Below are 23,479 nucleotides of genomic sequence, written 5' to 3'. Positions count from 1 at the left end.
TTTTTGTGGTTATCAAGCTGAATTATGCTCTTGTCTCTTGCACAGACGGATGAGGAGAAGAGACAAGGTCTACCAGTGGTAATGCCTGTGTTTGACAGAAACACATGTAGCATCCCAAAGTCCCAGATTTCTTTTATAGACTACTTCATTACGGACATGTTTGATGCATGGGATGGTAAGAGTACATCACACAACACAAACACTCTTTAATGCTGCGCATTCACTGCTTACGACTCTACAAAGTCTTAGACTTTCTTTTATGCCTTGGGAAGAAAGACATTTTTCTTTTTGTAGAAAAATGATGGATCACACAGATCGTAATTGTGGGTCGTCTCTCCAGCTTTTGCAGACCTTCCCAATCTTATGCAGCACTTGGACAACAACTTCAAGTACTGGAAAGGCCTTGATGAGAGGAAGCTGCACAGCCTTCGACCACCTCCAGAGTAGGTGCTGCAGTGTGCAGCCCTGGGACCACACTGTCCGGGGCAGACCTCCTCTTTCCTGCTGGTGCGTCTCTCTCCCTGCCAGCCCAGCCAGCCAGCCCAGCCAGCCAGCCAGCCAAAGGGCCCCCTCGCCTTCACTCTCCTGCTTCTGTAGCACGCCGAGCGTCCACATGTCCGTCCGCGCAGAAGCCACAGAAGGACTTCCTGACGGGCGATTGCAGCAGCGATGCTGCCGGCTTTACAAGCTCGTCAGATATGGGAACTGTGACAAACAGACGCGGACGTACAGCATCTTTTTGAACTCCTCGTGCCTCCCAGGCATTCGCAGTGTAGCTGGCCAAGTGACATGACTGAGAGAGAGAGAGAGAGAGAGAGAGAATGCTCGTTGGCCTCCCGGAAAAAGCATCCGTCCTCTGATTACCACGTGGGCACTCCCGTCTGCCTGTGAAGTTGCTGTTTTGAGTTAAAAAAAAACTAAAAAAACTGCGTGTTTACCGAAGGAGTGGATGGCCTGCATATGAAGATGTCCGATCCACGTCAGGCCATAGTCACCTTTGACCTCCGTCCCTGTGCTCGCAGCAAGGCAGGACTGCTCCGTCAACCCCTGGAGGCCACGTCAAGAAAGAACACTCCACTGCTACTTTAGTCCTTGTTTGTTTGTTTGTTTTTTTTGTTTTTTTGGCAATATTTCCATGTGTCCTTCAGAAACACATCTAAGTTGACACACAGCTGTCGTCACAGAAGTAAGAGAGGACACTTTCCTCGTGGGTCAGGGAGTGGACTTTGATTTCAGGCCACTGCTGAGAGACAAAAACCTCAACATCGTGATCATAGGTATCTAATTACTGATGATTTGGTATGTTAATTTCTTTCGTAGATGTTCCATATTTTCTATATTAAGATTAATACATGAATTAGTTGGTGAATAAGAACAAAATGAATTTAAAAAGAGAGACAAAAGCCAAAGCTAATGAAGACAAATACTACTATAACTCTCAAAAAAAAAACATTTCACAATTATTATTCATATGAAGCATTACCATATTAAACATTTTTTTTTATTTTCTTATCAGAAGTACAGTACCAGTTTGAATGAACACTTTTGTATTGCACTGTAAACAATATTAGAAATGTCTACGTCTCAGTGATTTGTCCAGGGGTGGGATGTTGCATTGGAGAATAAGCTGTTATTGTTGATCATCAGGAGTTTGCGTGTGTGCATGTGTGGGTGTGTTTTGGTTGTTGGTGTGAGTGCGTGGGTGTATTCATTGTTGCAACAATCCCTTACTTCTTGGTTTAATGCTGTAAACCGCTTGACATTTGACAACAGCAGAAATATGTGAAGACATTTTGGACTTGAAAATTTTTTCTCCCAGAAATTTTTGTATCTGGTTTATCCTACTGAAAAGACTGCCTTATTTTATACAATATTTATACAGTACATCCCACTGTGCAACTGCAACAGACATCTGGAGTTTTTATTATAACATAGTCAGAGGGTTATGTTCAAGTAAATCTCAATATTTTTATAGACAATGAATTTTACACTGGATTTGCAGCAAATGAGATCAACCATTATAGCTATCTGAATACCTGTGAATGGGATGGTCACATACAGCATGTATACAGAGAACTAAATGGTTAAGAAGGATGTGGATCGCAGAGTTGTCTATCACTGTCTTTAAGCAGTCTCCTAGAGGCCAGCTTGCATTGATTTTTTGATCAAACATCATTCTATTTTGGCCACTTGTCCAACATCCTTTATGCACAGACCCAGGGAACGACTTTTTGTTCAAGGTTGGATTCAGATTAGGATACTAATATATGTTAAATATTGTTGCTTATTAAGAATATTTCCTCCTTAAACAGTATATAAATGCCATAACAGCTAAGCAAATGGTGGTTGAAAATATTTTTTGACCACAATTATCTTTGTTTCTCTATTATGACAGAATTGTACACTCAATCAGGGGATTTGTTTGTTCCTTCTGATTCACATTTTGGTCTGAAGGCACGGAAAAAAAAAGTAGAAACTATTCAATGAAAAATAAAATAATGTCAATGATATGTTTGATGCATTTTTTCCTACTTTCCTTCGATTTCTTCTCTTACTTTCATTCATTCACTTGTTTTTCAATCAGCACATCATAAAGCCTGTGCACATATCATCTCTCCCCAGAGCCAAACTCACATCATCGGTCAATCAACTTCAATTTTGTATTCTGTGTGAGTGTGAAGATGTAGAAGAGCTTTAAGGACAATATTAAAGTCTGTAGTAGAGTGCATGAAAGTTTTATTCTAACAAGAAGTATGATGATTAATACAACAATTTCATTTATCTTACAAGTTCAATGTAACTTTTCTTATGTGAAACGCTTGTATGCCAATAATCAGCATGAAAGGAAAGGTTTTGGGAATTTGAAATGTTTTATCCAAATTGTAAAAATACACCTGAACAAAAGCAACAACAACAAAAAAAAACATCTTCATGGTATGGAAAACGTGTGGAGATTCTGATGGATGTATTCCCTTCTGAATGCAGAACAATAAAGCCTAAGACAGGTGTCAAACTCGTATTACTTCAGGGGCTACATACAGTGTAATTTGATTTGAAGTCGGCCAGAAAGTAAATAATTACATAATCTATAGATGGGAATCTAAATATTTGTTTTAGGGCTACAAAGTATTAATGTATCATTAAGAAGTTTACCTTCAATAAACTTATCTTACAACACATGACAAGCCTGAAATTTGAATGCAAAATGCTGCAATTTCAACAATATTGTGCCTCAGTTCACTGTGATTCCTAACATACAGATCACAGTAGATTTGTACTAAATGACACTATATATGCTATTTACAACTTCATAGGCAATAAACGATTTGAAAACATGAAACTGGATCTCAAAAACATGGTAGGTTACTTCATATTCATGCTTCATATTAACTTGGCTAATAAATTAACAATGTTGACACATTTGTACATCTGTATCCTGATCACTTCAAGTTATACCCCTGGTGGTCAAATTAATGCATTGCAGTTAATGTAACAATTTCTCACAGCTGATCAATTCCATCTCGTGAACCAGTCTGGACTCTCTCGCGGGCCGTTTTGGGACCGCCGGCCGCACGTTTGACACTCCTGATTTAAGACGTGAAATGTTTGGGCGTTGATCATTTCGTATTTCTAATTAGATTAGCTTTCTCTACGACGCGTCGTGTCGTTTGAGAAGTTGAAAGCTGGGCCGTGAAGGGTCCTCGCCAGATATTATGACGCGCCGTGGTTACATAACGAGCACGCGGGGAGCTCCGCCTCCACCGCGCGCTCACACTCTGCGACGCGTCGTCAGAAGAAGCCGCCGGCGCCGGAGAGAGCGAGAGCGAGAGCGGGCCGATGGCTGCGAGCGTCCAATTACATTAGAAACTGTTTTTAATTCTGCTACCGACTGAGTGGAGTGGTGCTATGTCTTCGGGAATGACTGGACAAACACCGTAAGTTGTCCGCTGGGATGAACGTGTTCAATTCTCTGCACGTTTTCTCCGCTATCCGGCTAAGCTAGCACTTGTAATGCTAAGCGCTAGCACACACACATTCCGGGCCTGTAAAAAAAAAAAGTTAGCTTGAAATATAGCGGTAAGACTATAAATCCCTTCACTTCACTGCAATTCTTAAATATTTTCTTTCTATGCTGATTTGTTTTTCAAAATACTTGTAGTGGGTTGTAACTTTGGCTGCTAAGTGGGCCTTAGCTCCAGACGGTTAAAGCTAGTTTCGTTAGCCGTTGTTAGAATAGCTTACGTTAGCATTTGATTGTTTATAACCGCAACACGCGGGTCTACTCAAAGCTTAAGTGGCCTGCGGGAAACGCGTGTTAAACGTGATCATGCAGGTCTTAAAACGCTGTACGTTGAAACGGGGTTTACAAGTTTCCAATAGCAAACATGCTTTAATATCTAGTATATCGCGTTAAAAACGTAAGATCCATCTACATGCTCTTCCGGCTGCACATTGAGAGGTCGCCACAACGGTTTATCTGGTCCCATCTCAATATCTTCTTTTAGAAATTCTCTTTGGAGGTTTTCCTTTTCTCCTCTTGCCAGTTTGATCTCAATTACACTTTGTCCTCCAGATATTATCTACGATCTCATATCCAATCTGTGTCAGCCTAAAGGCATAACAATAATGTTCTCAGGTCATTTTCAAATTCAAGGCGACTTTGCTTCACCGACGTTTCCAGTCGGAGTCAAATCAGTGGAAAAATGTATCGAGCAGGATTGCATTTGTACATATTTGTACACTGTTTAATTGCATCTTCAATATTCTCTAAAGTTTTAACTAGTAGTTTAAAATGTTGCATAGAACTGGAAATTGATCATTTTAGTAGGCATAGAGTTAAATCCACATTACATGTCAGTATTTTATAGTCATACTTAAAATCAAGTGGGTGATACTGTTAAGTTAGAGGGATTTCTGTGCAGTGAACAGCCAAAAACAATTATGCTTATGGAATGGAATTGTTTGGAAGTAAAACATTTTTTCACATAGTGCCTGCACTCAATGTTTTCTTCTGTTTTGATTTTATTTGCAGGTGCCTAAGCAGTCGCTGGGATCAAACGGCTCAACCAAAGCCGAGTGTCAAAGTTCAGCAGCAGAGGAGTAATGAAAATGCAGCCCACCCTGTGTCTTTATCAGGGGTTGTCAGCAGTGCCGGTTCACATCGCACAGTTTCTCAGCCACCAGATGCGGGAGAAAAGCCTTCAGCCCAGGGAGGTGTGGAAATGGCGGCTGCTATGGCAGCCAAAATAAATGCTATGTTAATGGCCAAAGGAAAGCTGTTAACGCCTCCTCCCTTACTTGCAAAGGTAGGTGGTTTTTCACATTGTCGATTGCAGCTGGTGAACAATTTTGAATTTGTTAAAGGGTTTCAAGTTTGTTTTTGTTTTTTTTTTATTTCACATGTTTTAGGCACCTGCAAGTGTGCCTGTGCCCACCGCTACAGAGGAGATGGTGGTTACAGAGGTTGACATAAACGATGTCCCAATGAACAGCAGAGACCTTCTCACTAAAGGCAAAACGCAGGAGGAGGTAGGTGTGATGTGAACTTGCTTAGCAGAACAAGATTGACTTCAAATTTCTTTAAACATGTTTTTCTGTGATGAACATGTCTGCTTCTTTTTTCAGATCCGGCAGGTTAGTGGTGCTGTCGTCTCAACAAAGGGTCATTTTATGAATGAAGCGGAAAAGGGAACTCGAGGAGGGTGTGTATTTATGTTTACGGTTCTATATTGCGTCAGACTTAACATTTCAGGTGTTTGTGTTTAACAAGAAAAACATTTGAATTTGTACGAAAGGTGGGATAAACGTAAATCTGCTATCAATGTGTTTACAATAAATGTTGCCTACAACTAAAAGTACATTTATGTTATGTAATGCAGAAATCGGTGGTATAATTGATGATGACAAAGAATAGATGTTTGGGAGTGTGAACATTTCATTTCTTTTCTTTTAGACAAAGACCTTTGTATCTCCATGTCCAGGGAAAAAACCAAGACCAGGTCAATAGTAAGTAACTTTTCTTTTTTATTATTATCATCATTCTGCTGTCAAGTACCTGTTGTTCATGTGTTCTGAAAAATACCAAACATTTTCTCTGCGGTAAAAAGATTGAATATAACTGATCCCTCATCTGTGTCTTTATTGCAACATTAGAAGCTGTGATGAGGATTAAGGAGATCATCTCTGAGGATGTGTTGAGGGCCTCTGCAGCGTCAGGAGGACAACAGATGCCCATCATGCCACCTCTCACACTCTACCCTCAGCCTCCCCGGCCTGTCATCCCCTCTTCGGTCCCACGGATGCCAAACAGCACTTCGGGGCCAGGCCAGGGACATCGGCCTGCGGCGCCTCATTCAGGGGTATGTACAAATAAAAATCTGTGCTCTGTTATACAACAAATGATTCCTAGATACATTTACGTGAAACTAAGGTCAAACTTATTGGTTGCAAATATTTTCTTTCTAATCTGTGAAACACTCTAGTCAGATGTAGATTAATATAGAAACATTGTTTTAAGTTCTATAAAATGTGCAGATTAAGTAAACAATGCTCAATGTGTATTTTCCATAAGCATGGAGGTCAAGAAAGTGAGGCGAGTGAAGACCATGTTGCCTCCACTGATACCCACCTCCTATATTAAATAGCAGAGAGAACATCTGTAGTCTCCAGCGAGATGCTGCAGATTACTGTGTCTGCTTATAAACTTGTACTACCGCAAACATTATTTTCTTAGTATAGATTCAATGTCTAACAATACATTTTTTTTTTTTCTTTAATTCTCAGAGTTTCGTGCACACAAAGATTTTTGTGGGTCTGGACCAGGCACTGCCATCATTCAACGTGAATGAAAAGGTTGAGGGCCCGGGAGGGACCTACCTGGGTCACATTCAGACAGAGACAGGGGCTCGAGTCTTTCTCAGGGGAAAAGGATCTGGCTACATAGAGCAAGCATCGAAGAGAGAGTCTTTCGAGCCTCTTTATGTCTACATCAGGTGTGTTCATTCTGAATGGATTATCGGCCCATGTCTTCTTTTTTTTTGTAGTAGAGAATTTGTCCAGTTGCACAGTTGGGTCCTTCTAAACATGGCGGCCGTCATCGTTACTTTGATTTTTGCAGTCAATATTTAGGAAATTTGTTGATGATAATAATAGTAAGCTTACAATTGGTTGGTTGTAATAAAACCAGATCGAATAGCTCAGTTTACTTTTTAAAGAAAAAATCCAGCTCCTCTTACTCGTGATTTAAAAAATGGAATTTTTTAAGGTAGCCTTTTGGTCCCGTATAAATAAATAAAAACATTTCAAACCAACCTGAATACAAGAGGCATAATTTAGTTTAGTACTGATTTAAGGCAAGTTCTGGCATGTGATTGGGAAAACACATTTGTTTTGTCCTTTACTGAATCCAGTTTATCCCGTTTAACAATGGTCCTTTTGTGTGTTGCAGCCACCCAAACGCAGCTGGACTGGAGTCTGCAAAGAAACTCACAGAGAGTCTACTGGAGACAGTAAGTTTATTATATTGTCACCACAAAGTAAAGTGGATCTTGTTTTAAATGGGAGGTTCAAGAAGGTGAGACTATCGCAGCATGTAGTCTTCACTGATACCCGCCTCCAACAGTGAACGTGGTAGTGTGAACCACCTGATGTCCAGTGATACGTTCTATGTGCTCTGCACCTACCCACAATAAGCTACAGAAAATATGCCAACACAGCCTTTGCTGGAGTTTGTCCATCTAACATCGCTTTCCTTGTTCTTCAGGTGCGAGCCGAACACGCCCAAATGGTGTCAACGTACACAGCCACAGGCTCGACACAACGTAAGTACACAATAAGATTGGATAACTAAACAGGCAAATTCCAACAAAGAGACCAAATGTCAGGTATCGGCTGACTGCGTTTGCCCTTGTGGTAATGAATCCTCCCCTGACGTTTTTAGTGGCTCAGCAATAACTTGAAATCGTAGGTCAAACTTGTCAGAACACCCTGTTGTTGATCTGTGTGTTATATGCTATTAACTCAGCGTTCTATACTTTCATTTCAGCATACGCAGCACATGGATTTCCACCTAATAGCAATTACTCTAACCAGGGATCCTGGTATAACTACCCAGCGAATGGGTATGCTGGCGGCTATTCAGCGTACCCAGGAGCCGGTGGTTATTGGAGTAATGCAAATGGTCCCCCAAGTCATTCTAACATGTCGACAAACCCTCCATCTTCTCAGGCAATGGTTCAGTATCCGGTGTGTCCTAGGAAATCGCATTCATACCTTGTCCAGGTAAATTTAAGACCTTTTCCTGTGCTCAAGTCTCTTGAAACACCTGTTGAATCGACCTCGTCTGATCTAATCAGCCAATTTCAGTCCACAGTTCAGATGGAATATTGTACCTTATCATTTAGCAGTTTTGAGTACAACTCGCATCACAAGCATAGAAAACAATTGAAGCCTATTGGGTATTTGTAGTTCCAAACCCTGGTAGCAGCTTCAGTGTCTTGTGTGTTGGCTTTTGCTCTGCTTAAGGATCCAAACAGCAGTGAGACAGTGGAGCCTGAAGCACCTTTAACCAACCCCCTCGACTCAGGAAGTCCCAAACACCAGTTCCAGGAAGAGGCAAAGGACAAACAGGTCAGCTTAAGAATACCCTGAACTCCTTCATTCTGGCTGCTTACAGCTCACGTTACAGCTGATAGTTCTGTGTTTTGGTGTGTAATCACAAGTTGAGATCCTTTAGCCACGAATACAACTACGCTGTGTAGGGAAACGACAAACTAAACGGGTGACAAAACAGTTTTGTCATCTGAATGTCTAAATATGATGCTGGAGAATAAAATGCCCATGTTTGTAAATCAAGCTCATACTCATCCTGGCAGGAGGAAGTACTTCGGATTCTGTCTGGTTAATATTTTTGACACATTAATTAAAAACAAAAAAACAACTACCAAATCATTAAGCACAGTTGTGGACCTGTGAGTGGTTCCTGACTTGCAGCTGCTCTACATATGACGGATTAAAATAATATCTGTGTGCTCACAAATAAGTCTGTAATAGATTATATAAACGTCAGTCAAAAATGTTTTCCCTTTTTTTGGTGTTCAGCCAACCAGCGGCTCTCCAGAGCGTGTGTCTCAGCGGGAGTCCGTCCCTCCTTCATCCAGTGTTGAGGAGGAGAAGAAAGAAGAAAGGTCTGATTGTTGATTGTATTCTTTCAGCATGTAGATTCTTTACCAGTCTACTTTAGCATCGACACTAACGTTGGTAATTTTCAGGTTTCTGATGCCTCCTCCGCCGCCCGTCTTCCTGGCTCCTGGTCCTGTGGCACGCAAAAGGCCGAGGGACGCAGTGACGGACGACCCACCGAGCCTGTCCAGCAGCAACGCATCGCCGGGTATGTTCTTGATTTCCACACATTTCACAGGCTTGAAAACTTCTTCTGTGGAGTTTTGTTAAATAAAATGGCGTCTCCCCCCCATGGAGTGATGGGGGAGGAGTGGAGACCTGTGTGAGTCCCGCCACTCGTTGAACTGACTAACATGCTCCTCTCGTATATGTTTTTTGTCTTTCCCTTGTTTTCTCTCTCAACATGTGTCCCTGGACCGGCCTGTTATGGATGTGTGCTCTGCTGCCGTTTCATTTGATCTCTTCCTTCTCCTGGCTGCGGATCAAACGAACCCCAAACCATCGCTAACATGGGGCTCCTCAATGGGTTTCCCTTTGTTCTCTCTCTTTGTCTCTCTCTCTCCCTCCCTCCCTTCTGCTTTTCTCTCTTTTTTTCTTGTGTCCTCACAGGTGTTGAGGAGGAAGTGTGTGAGAAGAAGTCAAAAGTGAGCGTCGATACGTCGGGGCTTGTGCCCTACGGAGGCGACTCCTCCGATGAAGAGGAGGAGAGGACGCGCAGCAGTAAGCCCGATCACTCATAGCCTCTGTCCCGCCCCATCCTCATTGTCCTGGAAATTCACACCCAGTGGTAACATTCAGTACAGCAACACTCCCTTCTAAATCAGCCCTAAAAGGAAAAGTCCACTCTTTTAATATCACACTTGTTTCAATGCTATACCAGTGTGTCAATCCATTTTCTATTAAAAAAAAAAAAAATCACTTATCCACCCTGTCTTTTTATTTATTTTTTAATAGATTCTCAGTTGACTTCTGAAATTTTACATGACATTTTACTTAATTTTAAAAGTATTTGCAAATACTTTAGGACTGCACAGGCATGTGGGCAATTCTGATATAATGCCAGCTGGACTTTGGACAGAATCCTATTAAATACTGGTATGGTCTTTGCTTTCTGGCAATCAGGCTCTTTTCAGGTTTATTAAGCAACTATGTTTGTCCTTTTTTTTTTTTTTTTTCCCCTAAATGTTTGTTTCAGTTTTTCTCCCATTGTTGTTACTCGGCAATGAGCATATTTAGGTTTCTGCCCACTTGTATGGCGGAGTTCGATACAGGTCTGTCTCGTTTGTCGTCACATGATAATGTGAGACGAGGATTTTCCAAACTTCAGTACTTTTCTTTTTCCATAGTCTTATTGCCGTCTTGAAAGGCCTTTCATTATAATTTGTGAACCTCGCCATCTTCTACAAAAATAGATCCGTAGTAGCAAAGCACAGCCGCTTCTCTGTGTGGAAGTATTAAAGATGGACTTTTCCTTTTTTTTTTTTTTGGAGGGGAGGGTGTGAATGAAATTGTATAAATAAACTTCAAATGGATTTGTTTCCCCCTTTGAATAGTTTTATTTCAAGTTTTTTGTTTTGCTTCAATGCATCATTACTTAAAAGACAGAACAAGCTTCTCATTTCTCTTTTTTTTTTTTTTTTTTTTTTTGAAGTTCTGCTGCAGTTACAGATGGCTTAAATACATGATGTACAATTCAGTTGAACCTTTTCTTATCTTGGAAAATGGTGTATGCCTGTTCCCATGGAATAGTATAATAAAATCAATTATTAAAAAAAAAAATTTGTGTTGGGGTTTATTGCTGATGTTATGAAAGTACTCCTGTAAGTAGTAGAAACCTGGGTTTCAACTCCGATCTGGTTTCACATGAAGGCGTAGGCGGGCGCTTCGATGCCGTTGTGCACGGTGAGGGCTCCCGGGTTGTCCAGGCTGAAGCAGGGCTGCACGTAGTTCTGGAAGTGACAGCGGAAGGTGTGCAGGTGTTGTTCCAGGCTCACATTGAAGAAGGCCAGGGTGCCCTTCTCGTAGTCCAGCGCCACTCCGATCCGCACCGGGTTCACCGTGATCCTCAAGTCTGGACTCCAACCGTTGTGTAGAAACTCGTATTTATGCCTGGTAGGAGGAGGGAAAAAGGACACGGTTATGGATGTTTTAACAAGATCGCACAATGTAAATTTTTGATGATTGCTTCACTGTCGGCCATCGGGAGAGCAGATGTTGAACAAGCAGCCAACAGCAGGATTTCAAATGGTTGCAGATTAGAGAAAACAAGTGATGCGATTGTTAAATGGTGCGTAGGCAGATTTCAAGAGGATTTCCACAATGGAAACCACATTTGGGGCCTGTGAGAGATGTTTCTCTGAATGATTTGCTAAATGATAATTCATCTGTCCTGCTTTGTTCCAAGAAGAGTTGCCATAGAAACGCTCGTAAAAGAAATTCTACTGTGGGCTTTTCCACTGTGCTCATTTCTGCATGATGCGGATGCACTTTTTTTTTTTTGCACTTAGGAAAGGAAAATTTCAAAATGCTAATAATACAAGTTTTGGCCCAGTTTCCCTGAACTGCCGGAGTCATCCCTCTGAGGATCTGCATGTTGATTCTGATACATGATTGTCTGCATCTGCTGGAGTGTGCAGTCGTATGAAAACAAAATCCAATTTTTCTGCAGCAAATGACTTTAAACAATTATGTTTTGTTTAAATCACCATATATTTGGATATGCCGTGGTTATCGCTCTTCCTTTGCCACAGAATGAGATTCTGCATTCTCAGGGACAGATCTGGGTTTGTCAGTTGCCAGAAGAACGGTGCTTGTCTGCATTGCATGGAGTAAAGTTTGGCGGAGGGGGATTTTATGCTGTGGGCTTGGTTTTGGGGAGTTGGGCTCAGTCCCCTTAGTTCCAGTAAAAGCAAATCAGAAAGCGTCAGCATACCAAGACATTTTGGTCCCAACTTGGTGGGAACAGTTTGGAGATGTCCTCACAAATGGTCAAAAATTCCCATAAACAGTCCTTGTGGAGCGCCTTCCTTGAAGAGTTGGAGCTGTTATAGCTACGGAGGTTGAACTGACCTGTTAAATCTTATGGTTTAAGAATGCAAGTACTTTTTTGAAATACGTGTATTTCTGAAACCTGAACAAGTTATCAATATGTAATGTATTTGTAGTAAGGCCTCCTGGCATTTTGACAGTTCATCCCCTTGATTTATTTTATAATTTTTTTGCCCAAGCTCTTTATAAGAAACTGATATGACCAACGCAAAGAAGAACAATGAGATCCCAACTAAAGTTACGTTGTTTTTATGGATTTTTGACAAGCGTCACAAATCTCTTCTAATGTTGCATATTAGCAGTATTCAAGTAGTTGCATGCAATACTTATGCTTTCAAAAAAGAGAACTGGGTTTGAAATAGGTAATATCTTGTTTGTTGACGTGTTACTCGGCGACTCATGCTTATGAAGCCATTGTTCTGAATTAACAAGAAGTTTAAGATTTCTCTGGAATATGATTGCAAATAATGAGATGAGAAAATAACAATAGCCTGTAAACATTAAAAGGTACTTGGCCTCAAAGATTTCTTGCAGTAGCTGGAGGAGACCAAAACTACTCGAAAAGACTACTAATACAGTTACTGTATGAAGATTGATGGTCGTATTTACAATTCTTATTTAACAGAGCATATTTAACAGCTCTTGACTCTCTTCATGCTTCACCTCGAGTTACTGTCCACCTTCACTGTTTAAAGTGTGATGATGCACCGTTACCTGGATGGACTGAGAATGTGTCTCATGCACCAGGAGGTGCCGTTGGCCCCGAGGTACGAGTTCCTCTCCGTGTCCTCGTATGCAACTCCGATCCGAAACTCTGTCCCGTCGTCCACCTCAACCTCCCAGTAATGTCGGCCCCGCACCGGAATCAGATCTCCCAGAACAGCAACACATCTGTAGGTGCGCAGAATCGCACTTACTCCACACCCTGACAGCACACCTGCCTCCTGTATTCTTTCGTCACACCCGGCGAGCGTCGGCCCGACCTGGTGAAGGTGTTGTCATCCAAGGCCATAGCACTTATGGGTAGTTCCTCGTCTCCATAGAAGATGGTAAAGCCATCTTCAGAGATGGACAGGCAAGGATGAGCAGTGTCCTCCAAGAGGGAGAAAAGTGTACCTGCACAGGTGAATGGTCTTAACGTCATATAATTGAGGGGAAAGCACATTAACTGACGGAGTGATTTTGAAATAAATGGTACTTTTACTGTAAAACAATAAGGTTATAGTAACATGTAGACTGAAGTCATTATCAAATTCTTCAGTCGAATACAGTGACTCCATATTGTGGCTTTAAGAACCATAGGAGGTTTCCAGTAATCAATGACAGATGTTTTTCACAGCAGTAACGGTACTGCCACTGAATACAAACTACACGTTTTACAAGAATTCAATATGAATCAAACTGTGCGCGGAAAACAGTAGTGACTTATGAAAAGGATCTTAAAGCGGCAAGCTAGAATACCTCATCTAAACTGTACCTAATTCTGAATAAAATTAAATACAGGTACCAAAACTACACCTTAATTACAGTAATATATTTGGAATGTATTCAAGGCATCCCTGCAACTCATCAATTTTTAAAAATGAATGTTGCTGAATGTTGTACACCTCCTGTACGTGCTTTTTAGAAAACTTCACAGGCAAAGATAGCCCACTTCAATAGTCTGGTGGTGCAGCTTGTATTTCACTAAATATATGCCGATTTTCATTCCAAAACCAACATGAACTGGCTGGCTCCTTGGTTTGTTTGTTTGTTTGCTTGACCTGTTGTGGAGATGGTAATAACGTCACTCGTGTCGCTGGGACCGCCGATGTTGACCGCTCTCACAGCGATGAGGTACCGTCGCCCAGCCTGCAGCTGGATCAGACACTGGCAAGTGGGCAGGGCGACTATGGACCTGCAGGATCGACCAATGAGACGACAGGCTGGCATCAACTCATTTATAAGTGTGTTATGAGCAGAATAATACCCACTGACTGAACTGGCTCATGTTTCTATAACTAATGAAGTGTTAAAGAAACATTTGGTCTCACGATCTAGGAAATTATTTAAAAGACTTTGTCACATTTGACTGTTTCTTAGAGTGACCAGATGAAAAATGCAAATGACCATGAATATGAGGACATTTTGCTCGCCTGTGCTGCAGGAGAGGAAGCTAAGAATAGATTTTTCTGGGACAGAGTGTGTCTTGATTCAGCAGCTCCCTACAACCAGGGGACGTCGTAAAAAAAAAAAATCCCAGGCAAGCAGTAACACTGACATGTTTATGGAAGTAGTGAAGCAAAAGCCTTATTAAAGGAAAGGCCAGTAGAAGACAAATATCATGTGGTGCTGGATCTTTGAAGCAGCGCAGAGAGTTTCTATTTATAAAGAGCTATTTATAGATGCAACCTCTTTGAAGAAATAAAAAGAAAAACATTCCAGGAAGGCACAATTGAATTCATCTGCTTGGTGACACAACCGCTGCAGATGTACAGTACGTCGGGCACACGGGAATCTTACTCAGTAATGCCCCCGTCTGTGCCGTCAGTGACCATTTCGCTGAGCTCCACGGTGTAGGAGTCCACCGGGTCGGTGTTTCCCGACTCCCAGCGGATCAGAGCCGCCTCTGGACAGCTGGTACACTCCCTCTGCTTGATGACAGGAGGCGACGGCACTGGAGAGAGAAGATTCAGCTTTGATTCTCCCAGCATCAATCATACGAGCCGAGCGCTGTTTGATACACTCATATGGCCATGCTCACACACAACAAAACAACTTCAGTTATCCACCCGGCACTAACACTACCTGCTATCTATTAATTCCATCTCAATCTCAAACGTACATAGCTCTGACTGGAAGAGACATTAGTTACACTTCATGATGTTTAAGCAGCTTATGTCTTTCTTATCTTAAGATGAACTGTTGTTGGTATCAATGAAACTGTCTCTCCTCTGGATCAGTGATCTCATTCTACTATAATTGAGATTTTGTTTTGCCACTCTGTTTTTGTAATATGATGGGTTTTTATTTATTTTTTTGTTCTGTGTCTCCACCTGTTATATTGATAGCTATCATCTATCAAAGGCCGTACTTTTCAGGAGCGTGATGCCCGTTACCTGTCATGTATAGAGCTTTCTCGCTCGCGGGGCTGATGCCTGTGGTGTTGGTTGCCGTCACCCAGAGCTCATATTGGGCGTTGGGCAGCAGATCCGTCACGGTGCAGTGGGTCTCCTTCACGTTCACCTTGCTCACTGAAAAGCAAGCGTAGGCGTAGGCGTAGTTGTGGCTTCTTCCGGATCATAGCAAAATGCACGATTTCAAGTCTGAAGTTGGCAGCAGATGGTGTCAACATGCAGCCTGAGCCTTGCAGGTGAGTGTCTCCGAGTCGTACCGTGTGGCGCACAGGTGCTGTCTGCAGGCGTGTCCTCCAGCACTGGCCTGTAGTACAGCTCGTAGGACTCCACCGTGTCGTCCGAGAACAAGCTCCAGCAGACGCGCAGCGACGTCTGGGTGGCAGAGTTGGGTATCTGTGGGTTGATGACTGGGGCAGACGGGGCTGTTTGTGCATCGCAGAAACACAATTTTATTATTGAGTATTGGCCCCAAAATACACACAAAGCAAGTACGGTATGTTACTTTAATCTTAAAGCAGACACATTTCTGCTTTTATTTTATTAAATTCCGTTGCAACAAAAGACGTTCATTCACATCAGCCAGATAATTATGGCGTCTGTTGCCGTTGCTGCCCTCAGCGGTGCTCCCCTCGCCATGTGCTTAACCGCTGTCAGCTGTGGGTCAAGGTGATTGACGGGTTGCCATGGTCATGTCGGAACATCACTGGCTGAAGGTGAAAACCTTGCTGGAGAGCCAGAAAGCAATCGGTGTGACCGTGGACCTGGATGACTGCTGATCAGCGTTAGAGACTAACAGACGGCCTTCTTGAACTTTTTAAATGTCGTCGTTTTGCATTTGGTTGCTCCTGATTCGTAATTGTTTGTGATTGCTATTGTGTACTTTTTTTAATTACAACCCCAAATTTAAAAAAGGATGGTGTCTATATGGTATAAATAACAGTGTCACAAAGCCACATTTACAAGGGTTTCATTCTGTCTTCATTTTGTTTGTAATCTGTAAAGCACTTTGCGTTGTATTTTATTGTTGTAAAAGTGCTATATAAATAAAGATTGATTTATTGAACGATAGAAAGTATATTTTTAATTAAATAGCAAAATGAATTACGTTCAAAATCGTATATGTTGTCAGTGTTGTTTAATGACAAAAAAAGTGAATTTATGATTTGTAAACCCGTTCACTCCATTTTATTCACATTTCACCCTCCAACCCAGACCTTTCTGAAGTCAAGAGTCAGAGTAAAGATCTAGTTTACTGTTTCATTGGTTCCATGAAATGAGGTTTCAATCAAATAACATAATTTGTGAGATTACAGTGCTGCAGGAAAATGTTTTTCTGTAATAACGTCGTCATCGATATGAATGTGTGTGTGAGTGAGACCTGGAACAACGTTGATTGAGTCCATCATGGTTTTGACGTCTGACAGGTCGGCGAGTGGTGTGTTAAATTCAAGATTAGTAGACAACGTGAGGTCAACCTCATCCTTGGCAAACTCCTCAATTCTGGCAAAGAACAAGATGAGAAAGACAACAACTCAACTCAAAATCCAAATCAAACAGGTAATTAAAAAACACACACACAAATCATTTAATATGTGTTTACGTTGACTTAAGAATCATGACATTAATGGTTAGTTATTGGACGGTACACGACAGTCTGTAGTGTGGCGCCACGCCATGCAGCATCACAATTACCTTTTAATGGCGGGCATAACTGTCTGTCAAACAAAATCGAAGGAAGCAATTAAAACGATGCATAACATTAATCAATATTTAATATCTACTGTCACAATAGACTCATATATTATAAAATCTCATCTTTGTCTGCCCACATTTATTCAAGCCACAAACGGAAGTCGATTGTACTTTGACTCTCAGCAGATCTTCATCATTCATCATGTCAAATGTTGCTTTCATCTGGTAAACAATCCACACCCACATTCATATCTCTCCTCCACCAATTAGCCAGCAGGTTCATTGACAGTGTGTGTGGTTGTGACATCTTGTTTGTAAGCTACTACAAAATTAATTCAAGTTACATGTGTTACCCAGATATAAATGCAAATACAAACATTTACTGTACATTTCCCTATAAATGTAGACCTCAGTGTGGCTTTTGCACCCAAGGATTGAAATGTAATAAGTTAGTTTTTGTGGCTTAATTTAATGTGTTCTATTTGTTTTATCAAGACTGTTTGAGCAGCCTTGCACCTTCATGTGCTATATGCATAAACCTGCTGTCATATCAAAACATTAACAGCAAATTCATCTATGACTGGAGGCACGAATATTTAATATTTATGCATTTAAAAAAAATTTTTTTTATTTTTTTTAAACCAGCTGGGGCAAACAGCAAAGAATCCACCTTCAGGAAAAGCCTCTTGTCCTGGTAGCGGTAGATCTCCTGGGCTTTCTCAATGAGCTCCTTGGAGGCATCCATTGCTCGGCCACAGTTCAGAAGCTGGGTGTACAACTCTTCCAGCTTGCTTTTCTTCTCCTCCTCCAGTCCAGCCGCCCTCTCATCATAGCGCTGAGACAGCGTCTGCAGCACGTCGTTATAGTGCTGCTCCAAGTGCTGCTCCTGGCGGCCAAAATTCTCCTGTTCATGCAATTAGACGACACATTACAAAGACATACACATTTGTTATACATTCATAAAACATATGGAATTAACTGAAAAACATGATGACAGATTATGAGAGCAGCTTGATGACTTTAGGCCCCCCGAGGAGACATTTACAAACTTTTAAAGTTACAAAACTAGATCCTGCCATCTTCACACTAAACGAAATCATAATACGAAGCTCTCACATATGCTGGCTCAGCCATAAAATATTGATTAAATGTAAAAGTGAAATGATAATGAAATATCACCTCGACAGTGAGAAAGATTTCTTCCAGATGACCTGCAAAATTGTCCATCTCAGCAACTTTTCCTTGCAACTGATTCCTGATCGTGATGATCTCACCCTGAAAGCAATTGAAGACCATACATCAAGACCTTCTGTTTCTAATTCAAAACCAGTAACATAAAACATTGTCCAGCCTTTGCTGTCAGGACTCTCAGCTCGTGTCTGTGATTCTGTAGAGAAAAAGGCATTTCATGTGGACAGCTCCATCTTCTGGGACTCAGCTATAGGTCACATTTATTATGCCACACATCCGTCACATAAAAGCTTATATTCTTTGACATAAACAAAATAAAGAAACGCAACATGAAAATTGTATTTTTAAAGAATAATGCCAGCATGACTGTGGATCATAAAAACAGATTTTGTGAGACATTTGGACCAATACAGCTTTTTGCTTCATGAAGAATCAGATATTCAAAGAAATATATGTTACTGTTAATAATAATGTAATAAGGGTTTGTTGAAACTTTCACTTGATAGTGCAGGCTTTTGATGTAATAGCAAAGCATATTTAGGGACGTTGGTCCTGTATTCGAGCCTCTCTTTTTAATAATCCAAACCAAACATGCAGCGAGAGCTGCGTGTTTTGTTCTCACCTCGGTTTCTTCCTCCTTGAACACATCATCGTGGTCATCTTGTCCATCCTCCGCCCCGGTGGGAGATGGAGAGCTGTCCTCACAGGGTTCAAAATGAAGGGACTCGTTGGTGCCAACAGAAAACCTCTGGAAGGTGGAAACATTGTGGGCCTCCCTCCCTCCCCCGCCTGAAACCACATTGTGAGCCTCCATGGCCGCTGACTCTCTGCTCAACTCCTGGTGCTCGGCTTCTTCTGCAATCGCACTCAGTACGCCTCCTCTGATCTCAAACAGATCCATGAAGCAAGACCTGTGCAAGAACCAAAGGGTCAGAAGGTCAATTCAACTTTCTCCTGATATAATCATCAGCAACATTTAATAATAAACTGGAAAAAGAGAGTCCATGCCTTATTGACAAAGCAACTTGCATGTACAGAAAGTTATACCAATGTATGATAATCAGATTTAAAAGCAAGTTTACCTGGATAATTCTGTCTGTTCTAAACAACCATGTCGGGTTGGTTGCGGTGGTTGGCAGAGCAGCTCTGCAGAGTCCCACCCTGCACAAGGCTGGTACAGAAATAGATGTGACTCAGTTTGATCAGATGTCACAGGCATGCCAAACATCCCTTCAGGATATGCATCATTTATTGCAGAAAAACATACAGTTAAGTCTATACATTGAGACGAGAGGTTTGTGAAAAGTCTTTAAAAAAAACAACCCACATAAACACGTTACTTAACGTGTTACGTTAGCGCTTGTTACAGCATTATTAGACACTTCTTTGGTATTGGTATTGAGAAATGGGAAATCCCCGAGCATGTGACGGTCAGGTCAGAGGACACTGTGGTGCCTTCAGGGATATTTGGACATTTAAACTATCACAAAATAAAAACGATCGAATTGCACGGGTTTTAAAAATATAAGAAAATACCACTTTGGGAGAGTTATTAAGCAACAGTAATGCGTTCTGTTTTACACTGGGATTGTTATTATTACTGTTATAATAACAAACACCCAAATGCATATTAAGAATTCAGCTAGGAAGTAGCTCAATAATATCTTGTATACTTCCAATTCACGCATTATTCTTTAAGTAGATATGGTTGCAACTATGGTACGATTTCAAAATCTGAATCATTCAGATTTATATGATAATACTTAATTCATTTGTTTTCTGGGCGAAACTCAGAAGATGAATGACAGCACGGGAGTTAATATTTAAAATGCTTAATTGAGATGTCAGTTCAACGGATATGTGTATAAGTCTTTTTTTTTTTTTTATTATTTAACATCCTAAACAACATTAGTTTTGATATTTCCGACTATTTTTGAGGTTCCTGAAGGCGAGTGACGTCACACAAATGGCGGACGTTGTAAACAGAGGCAGTATCTTCTTGTCAGAGGCCGAAGTGAAACTCGTCTCTTTTAAAGATGTCCAGCCTGGATTGTGAGCGGCTGGACAGTCTGGAGGGCTGGGTGGCCGTCAAGGGCAACATATTCGAGGAGAACGAGCCGTTCAAGCTGGGATTCATCGTGCAATGGAGCGTCATCGAGTGCAAGTTCGCGGTCACCTGCCACAACCGGACATTACAGCGGCAGAAGCGAAAAGCCGAGGTCCCCGTCGGAGACCCCCAGATGAGCTGGGCCGGGCTCTTCTCCGTCAGCGACCTCAAACACGTCCACCAGCAGTTCACCTGCGTGGCGGAGGTGCTGGGAGGCTGCTTCCCGGACCTGTCGGAGTTTGAGGCGGGCAACATTTGGGACCTGCTCTTCCTGAGTCGCAGGGCGCGAGCCGAGGACGACGACGACGACGACGACAACGAGAGAGACTACGACACGCCGTGTCGGAAGCTGGAGAAATACTTCAGCGCGGCCATCGACGTCTGCGGGAGAAAGATCGTCCTCGACACTTTGTTTGTGCAGGACGAGCGAGACGTGGAGGAGTACTTCGAGAATCTGCAAGAGTTCAAGAGGAAGACCATGCAGGAGGAGATGGCGAGGGCCAAAGGTCACCTGAGACAGGTGAGGGGAAGGGTGATCTCATCTGATGGGGGGGGGGGGGGGGGTGATTTCATCTGATGGGGGAAGAAGATTTGATCTCATGGGAAGGAGAAGATCTGATCTGATGAGGGATATATTTGAACTTATATTTGAGCATTTTTTTTGGGGGGGGGGGGGGGGGGGGGGTCTAATGCACAACAATCTGAGAGGTATGATGTCAACCTTGTGTACAATGAAAAAGCAAATGACTGCAAAAGTCTCGGTCAAGGCAGGACAACAGCGAGAAAGGTATCACACAGACCAGGAATAGACCTCTCAGAAACATAAATGTGTAAAAATGCACATTCTCCACAAAGACTAACAAGCTTTAAGCTTTAAAAGACACAAAAAAGCTCACTGACAAACTCAAAAGTAACTACTATGAGGCTTAAATCCAAACAGCAGTCACATTTCCACAAAGAGACGTTTAACAACATGATGGTAAAAAAAACAACAACAAAAAACTAAATGATCATTTGAAGACCAAAAAGTAAAAAAAAAAGAAAAAATCATAAAAAGATGGAGAACTTCTGCAAAGAGACACAAGTGAACCAGCGCAGCTTCATGTCAGTGTTTTGTTTGGTCCATTATGAATTAATCATTAGGGTTGGATGTTCCCTTTTCTCCCCCCTACATCTTGTGCCAATGTGCATCATTAAAGAAGTCTGGGAGGCTTTGTTTTTATATATTTAACAACAGGAAGAGGTCAGTCCTGGGAAAGTGCTCTCTTATTCCCCTGAAGCTTCAGACTGTTCAGTGCAGGACTAGCACCACTCAGTGGTGGTGTAGGTCTAAAAGCAGGCCTACTATGACACAGCAAACTTTGTGTATTACGCTCAAGCTTGTTGGTTTTGTTTTAACATTTGCTTTACAATCAGTGACTTTGCCTTTTTATTTATCGACATCGAGGGGCACCTAAAAATTACAGTCATTGGTTTTATGTCTGTACTTATCGCATAAACAAAAGGTTTCTACTTGATAATGAAAGTTAAATGGAGTAATCAGCTCTTACCAACTTTGTAAAACTGCATTTTCATGACTTATAAGGTATATATATATATATAAGGTATAAAAATTATAAAGAATAAAATATCATAATTCTTTAAATATTTAAATTTCAAGTGTAAACATGTAACTCTTGCTTAACATTGAGAATATCTGTAGTTTAAATCTGAGCTTGTGGAGTTTGAATGTTGTCCATGTGTGTGCATGGACTTTCTCTGAGCGTAGAGGCACAAAAAAATCCCATAAAATACTATGTTTTGTCATTAAAATGTCCAATGTCAGAAGATTATGGCTGTAAATGATCCCAAATGACTTGTGTTTTTTGTCTTTCATATTCCCAGTTGTTACAGAGTCACAGCGGTGCTGACCGGTTGGTTGAACTCCTCGGCATCTACGAGGAAGAGGACGAGGCCTACCGGGACATTGTAACGGTTGCCACCACCTTCTTCCAGTATCTGCTGCAGCCCTTCAGAGACATGAGAGAGCTGGCCTGCCTTTACAAGCTGGAGATTCTGGTAAATACACCCGTGTAGCTGCCAGCCCCTTCTTTAAGAATGTCTTCAATATGAAAACATCGACTGAAAGTTGGCCTTAAGTTTGGCCAGATTCGCATCTTGGCACTTGTACTCGAGAATTCATGACCAAAATATAAAGTTTGGATGTAACACATCTTATTCAATGATCACTGAAAGCTATATTCCAGTTTTGTCTTTCATGTATTAAACTCTGCCTCTTTTAGCAGTAACATGAAGATTGATTTCTTTTTACTTTTCTTTTGTGATTCAGACTCAGACTGATGCATCATGTGACAGTTTAGTGTATTTCTGATATAAAGTGTTGTTTTCTCACAGGTTGAAGGTTTGACTGTGGCCGTGAACGGTGCAGAGGATTAAGCTTATTTTCTATTACTACAATATATAGAAACACCCTAAATGCCTCGCAGGTTTTAACTGATTGGTTAGCCGTCCACAGAAAAGCCTTCAGTCTCATTCTAAGCGGCTCTGGCCAGTCGGTGTCCTTGGACACATTGTTGAACTCAACTTTCTGAAAACACCTTACATGTAAATTATAGTGAACGTGACAAATCACATAAAACACATTGAGAGTGAATAAGTGGTAAAATGTGCATCATAAGTAAAATCCATTGGTTTCTTTTACCTGTGAGTTTCAAACAGAACTTTAGCATTAGAAGTTTGGGTATTTATTTAATGAGTATAAGGCTGTCCCATTTTTTTTCCTGTAGAAATCTTTGGAGCTTGAGGATTTGGGTCCTAAGAGAATCGCAGCTCTGGAGAAGGAGGCGGAGGAATGGAGAACGAAAGCAGAAGAGGCAGTCGCTTCAATTCAGGACATCACTGTCACCTACTTTGCACAGACTTCAAAGGCCTTGGCAGGTATAAGTGGCTCTGTTTTTTTCATTATTGTTGTTGTTACTTGTGCACAGATAATTTAATTACTTTTATGTATCACACACGGTAGAAAGGGTGGAGTGTAGCTGAATTTTTACTGCCCTGTCATCATGGAAGATTAACCTAAATACCTGTTAGTCTGGGATTTTTGGCAATGTAAATTTATTCAATGAAATATTGCTCCTCCCCATCA

At 41.4% G+C, this 23,479-nt stretch overlaps 4 protein-coding genes across 4 annotated transcripts in view; 3 read left to right on the top strand and 1 right to left on the bottom strand.

Moving 5' to 3' along the window:
* Positions 1-2,830, top strand: part of pde8a (phosphodiesterase 8A) — a 45,547-nt gene extending 42,717 nt beyond the window's left edge. The window contains exons 21-22 of the mRNA XM_080494423.1: positions 46-175; positions 341-2,830. Of these exons, the coding sequence (XP_080350549.1) occupies positions 46-175; positions 341-447 (237 nt within the window). The 3' untranslated portion in view covers positions 448-2,830. The remainder of the gene's footprint in view (positions 1-45; positions 176-340) is intronic.
* A 968-nt stretch (positions 2,831-3,798) lies between these two features.
* LOC308132107 (KH homology domain-containing protein 4-like) lies at positions 3,799-9,926 on the top strand. Its single transcript, XM_080499075.1, has 14 exons — positions 3,799-3,935; positions 5,033-5,306; positions 5,410-5,529; positions 5,626-5,702; positions 5,954-6,006; positions 6,154-6,359; positions 6,784-6,992; positions 7,448-7,508; positions 7,763-7,820; positions 8,045-8,280; positions 8,524-8,628; positions 9,100-9,185; positions 9,270-9,388; positions 9,790-9,926. The coding sequence occupies exons 1-14, from the start codon at positions 3,907-3,909 to the stop codon at positions 9,918-9,920; spliced, it is 1,764 nt and encodes a 587-aa protein (XP_080355201.1). The 5' UTR covers positions 3,799-3,906; the 3' UTR covers positions 9,921-9,926.
* A 1,091-nt stretch (positions 9,927-11,017) lies between these two features.
* Positions 11,018-19,393, bottom strand: fsd2 (fibronectin type III and SPRY domain containing 2). The gene is made up of 13 exons (XM_080499064.1): positions 19,310-19,393; positions 18,850-19,138; positions 18,216-18,311; positions 17,707-17,940; positions 17,037-17,059; positions 16,723-16,844; positions 15,602-15,766; positions 15,327-15,461; positions 14,731-14,884; positions 13,992-14,125; positions 13,212-13,344; positions 12,943-13,119; positions 11,018-11,289 (listed from the first exon to the last, which is right to left on the bottom strand). Exons 2-13 carry the CDS (start codon positions 19,126-19,128, stop codon positions 11,040-11,042), a joined length of 1,902 nt encoding a protein of 633 aa, XP_080355190.1. The 5' UTR covers positions 19,129-19,138; positions 19,310-19,393; the 3' UTR covers positions 11,018-11,039.
* An 816-nt stretch (positions 19,394-20,209) lies between these two features.
* Positions 20,210-23,479, top strand: part of whamm (WASP homolog associated with actin, golgi membranes and microtubules) — a 19,974-nt gene continuing 16,704 nt past the window's right edge. Inside the window, exons 1-3 of the mRNA XM_080498020.1 lie at positions 20,210-20,854; positions 22,219-22,392; positions 23,121-23,271. Coding sequence (XP_080354146.1) covers positions 20,264-20,854; positions 22,219-22,392; positions 23,121-23,271 — 916 coding nt within the window. The 5' untranslated portion in view covers positions 20,210-20,263. The remainder of the gene's footprint in view (positions 20,855-22,218; positions 22,393-23,120; positions 23,272-23,479) is intronic.

Source organism: Blennius ocellaris (genome assembly GCF_963422515.1).
Source record: "Blennius ocellaris genome assembly, chromosome: 1".
Classification (NCBI taxonomy): domain Eukaryota; kingdom Metazoa; phylum Chordata; class Actinopteri; order Blenniiformes; family Blenniidae; genus Blennius; species Blennius ocellaris.
Note: the sequence above shows the minus strand (reverse complement) of the source record. Positions and strands in the feature narration are given on the sequence as shown.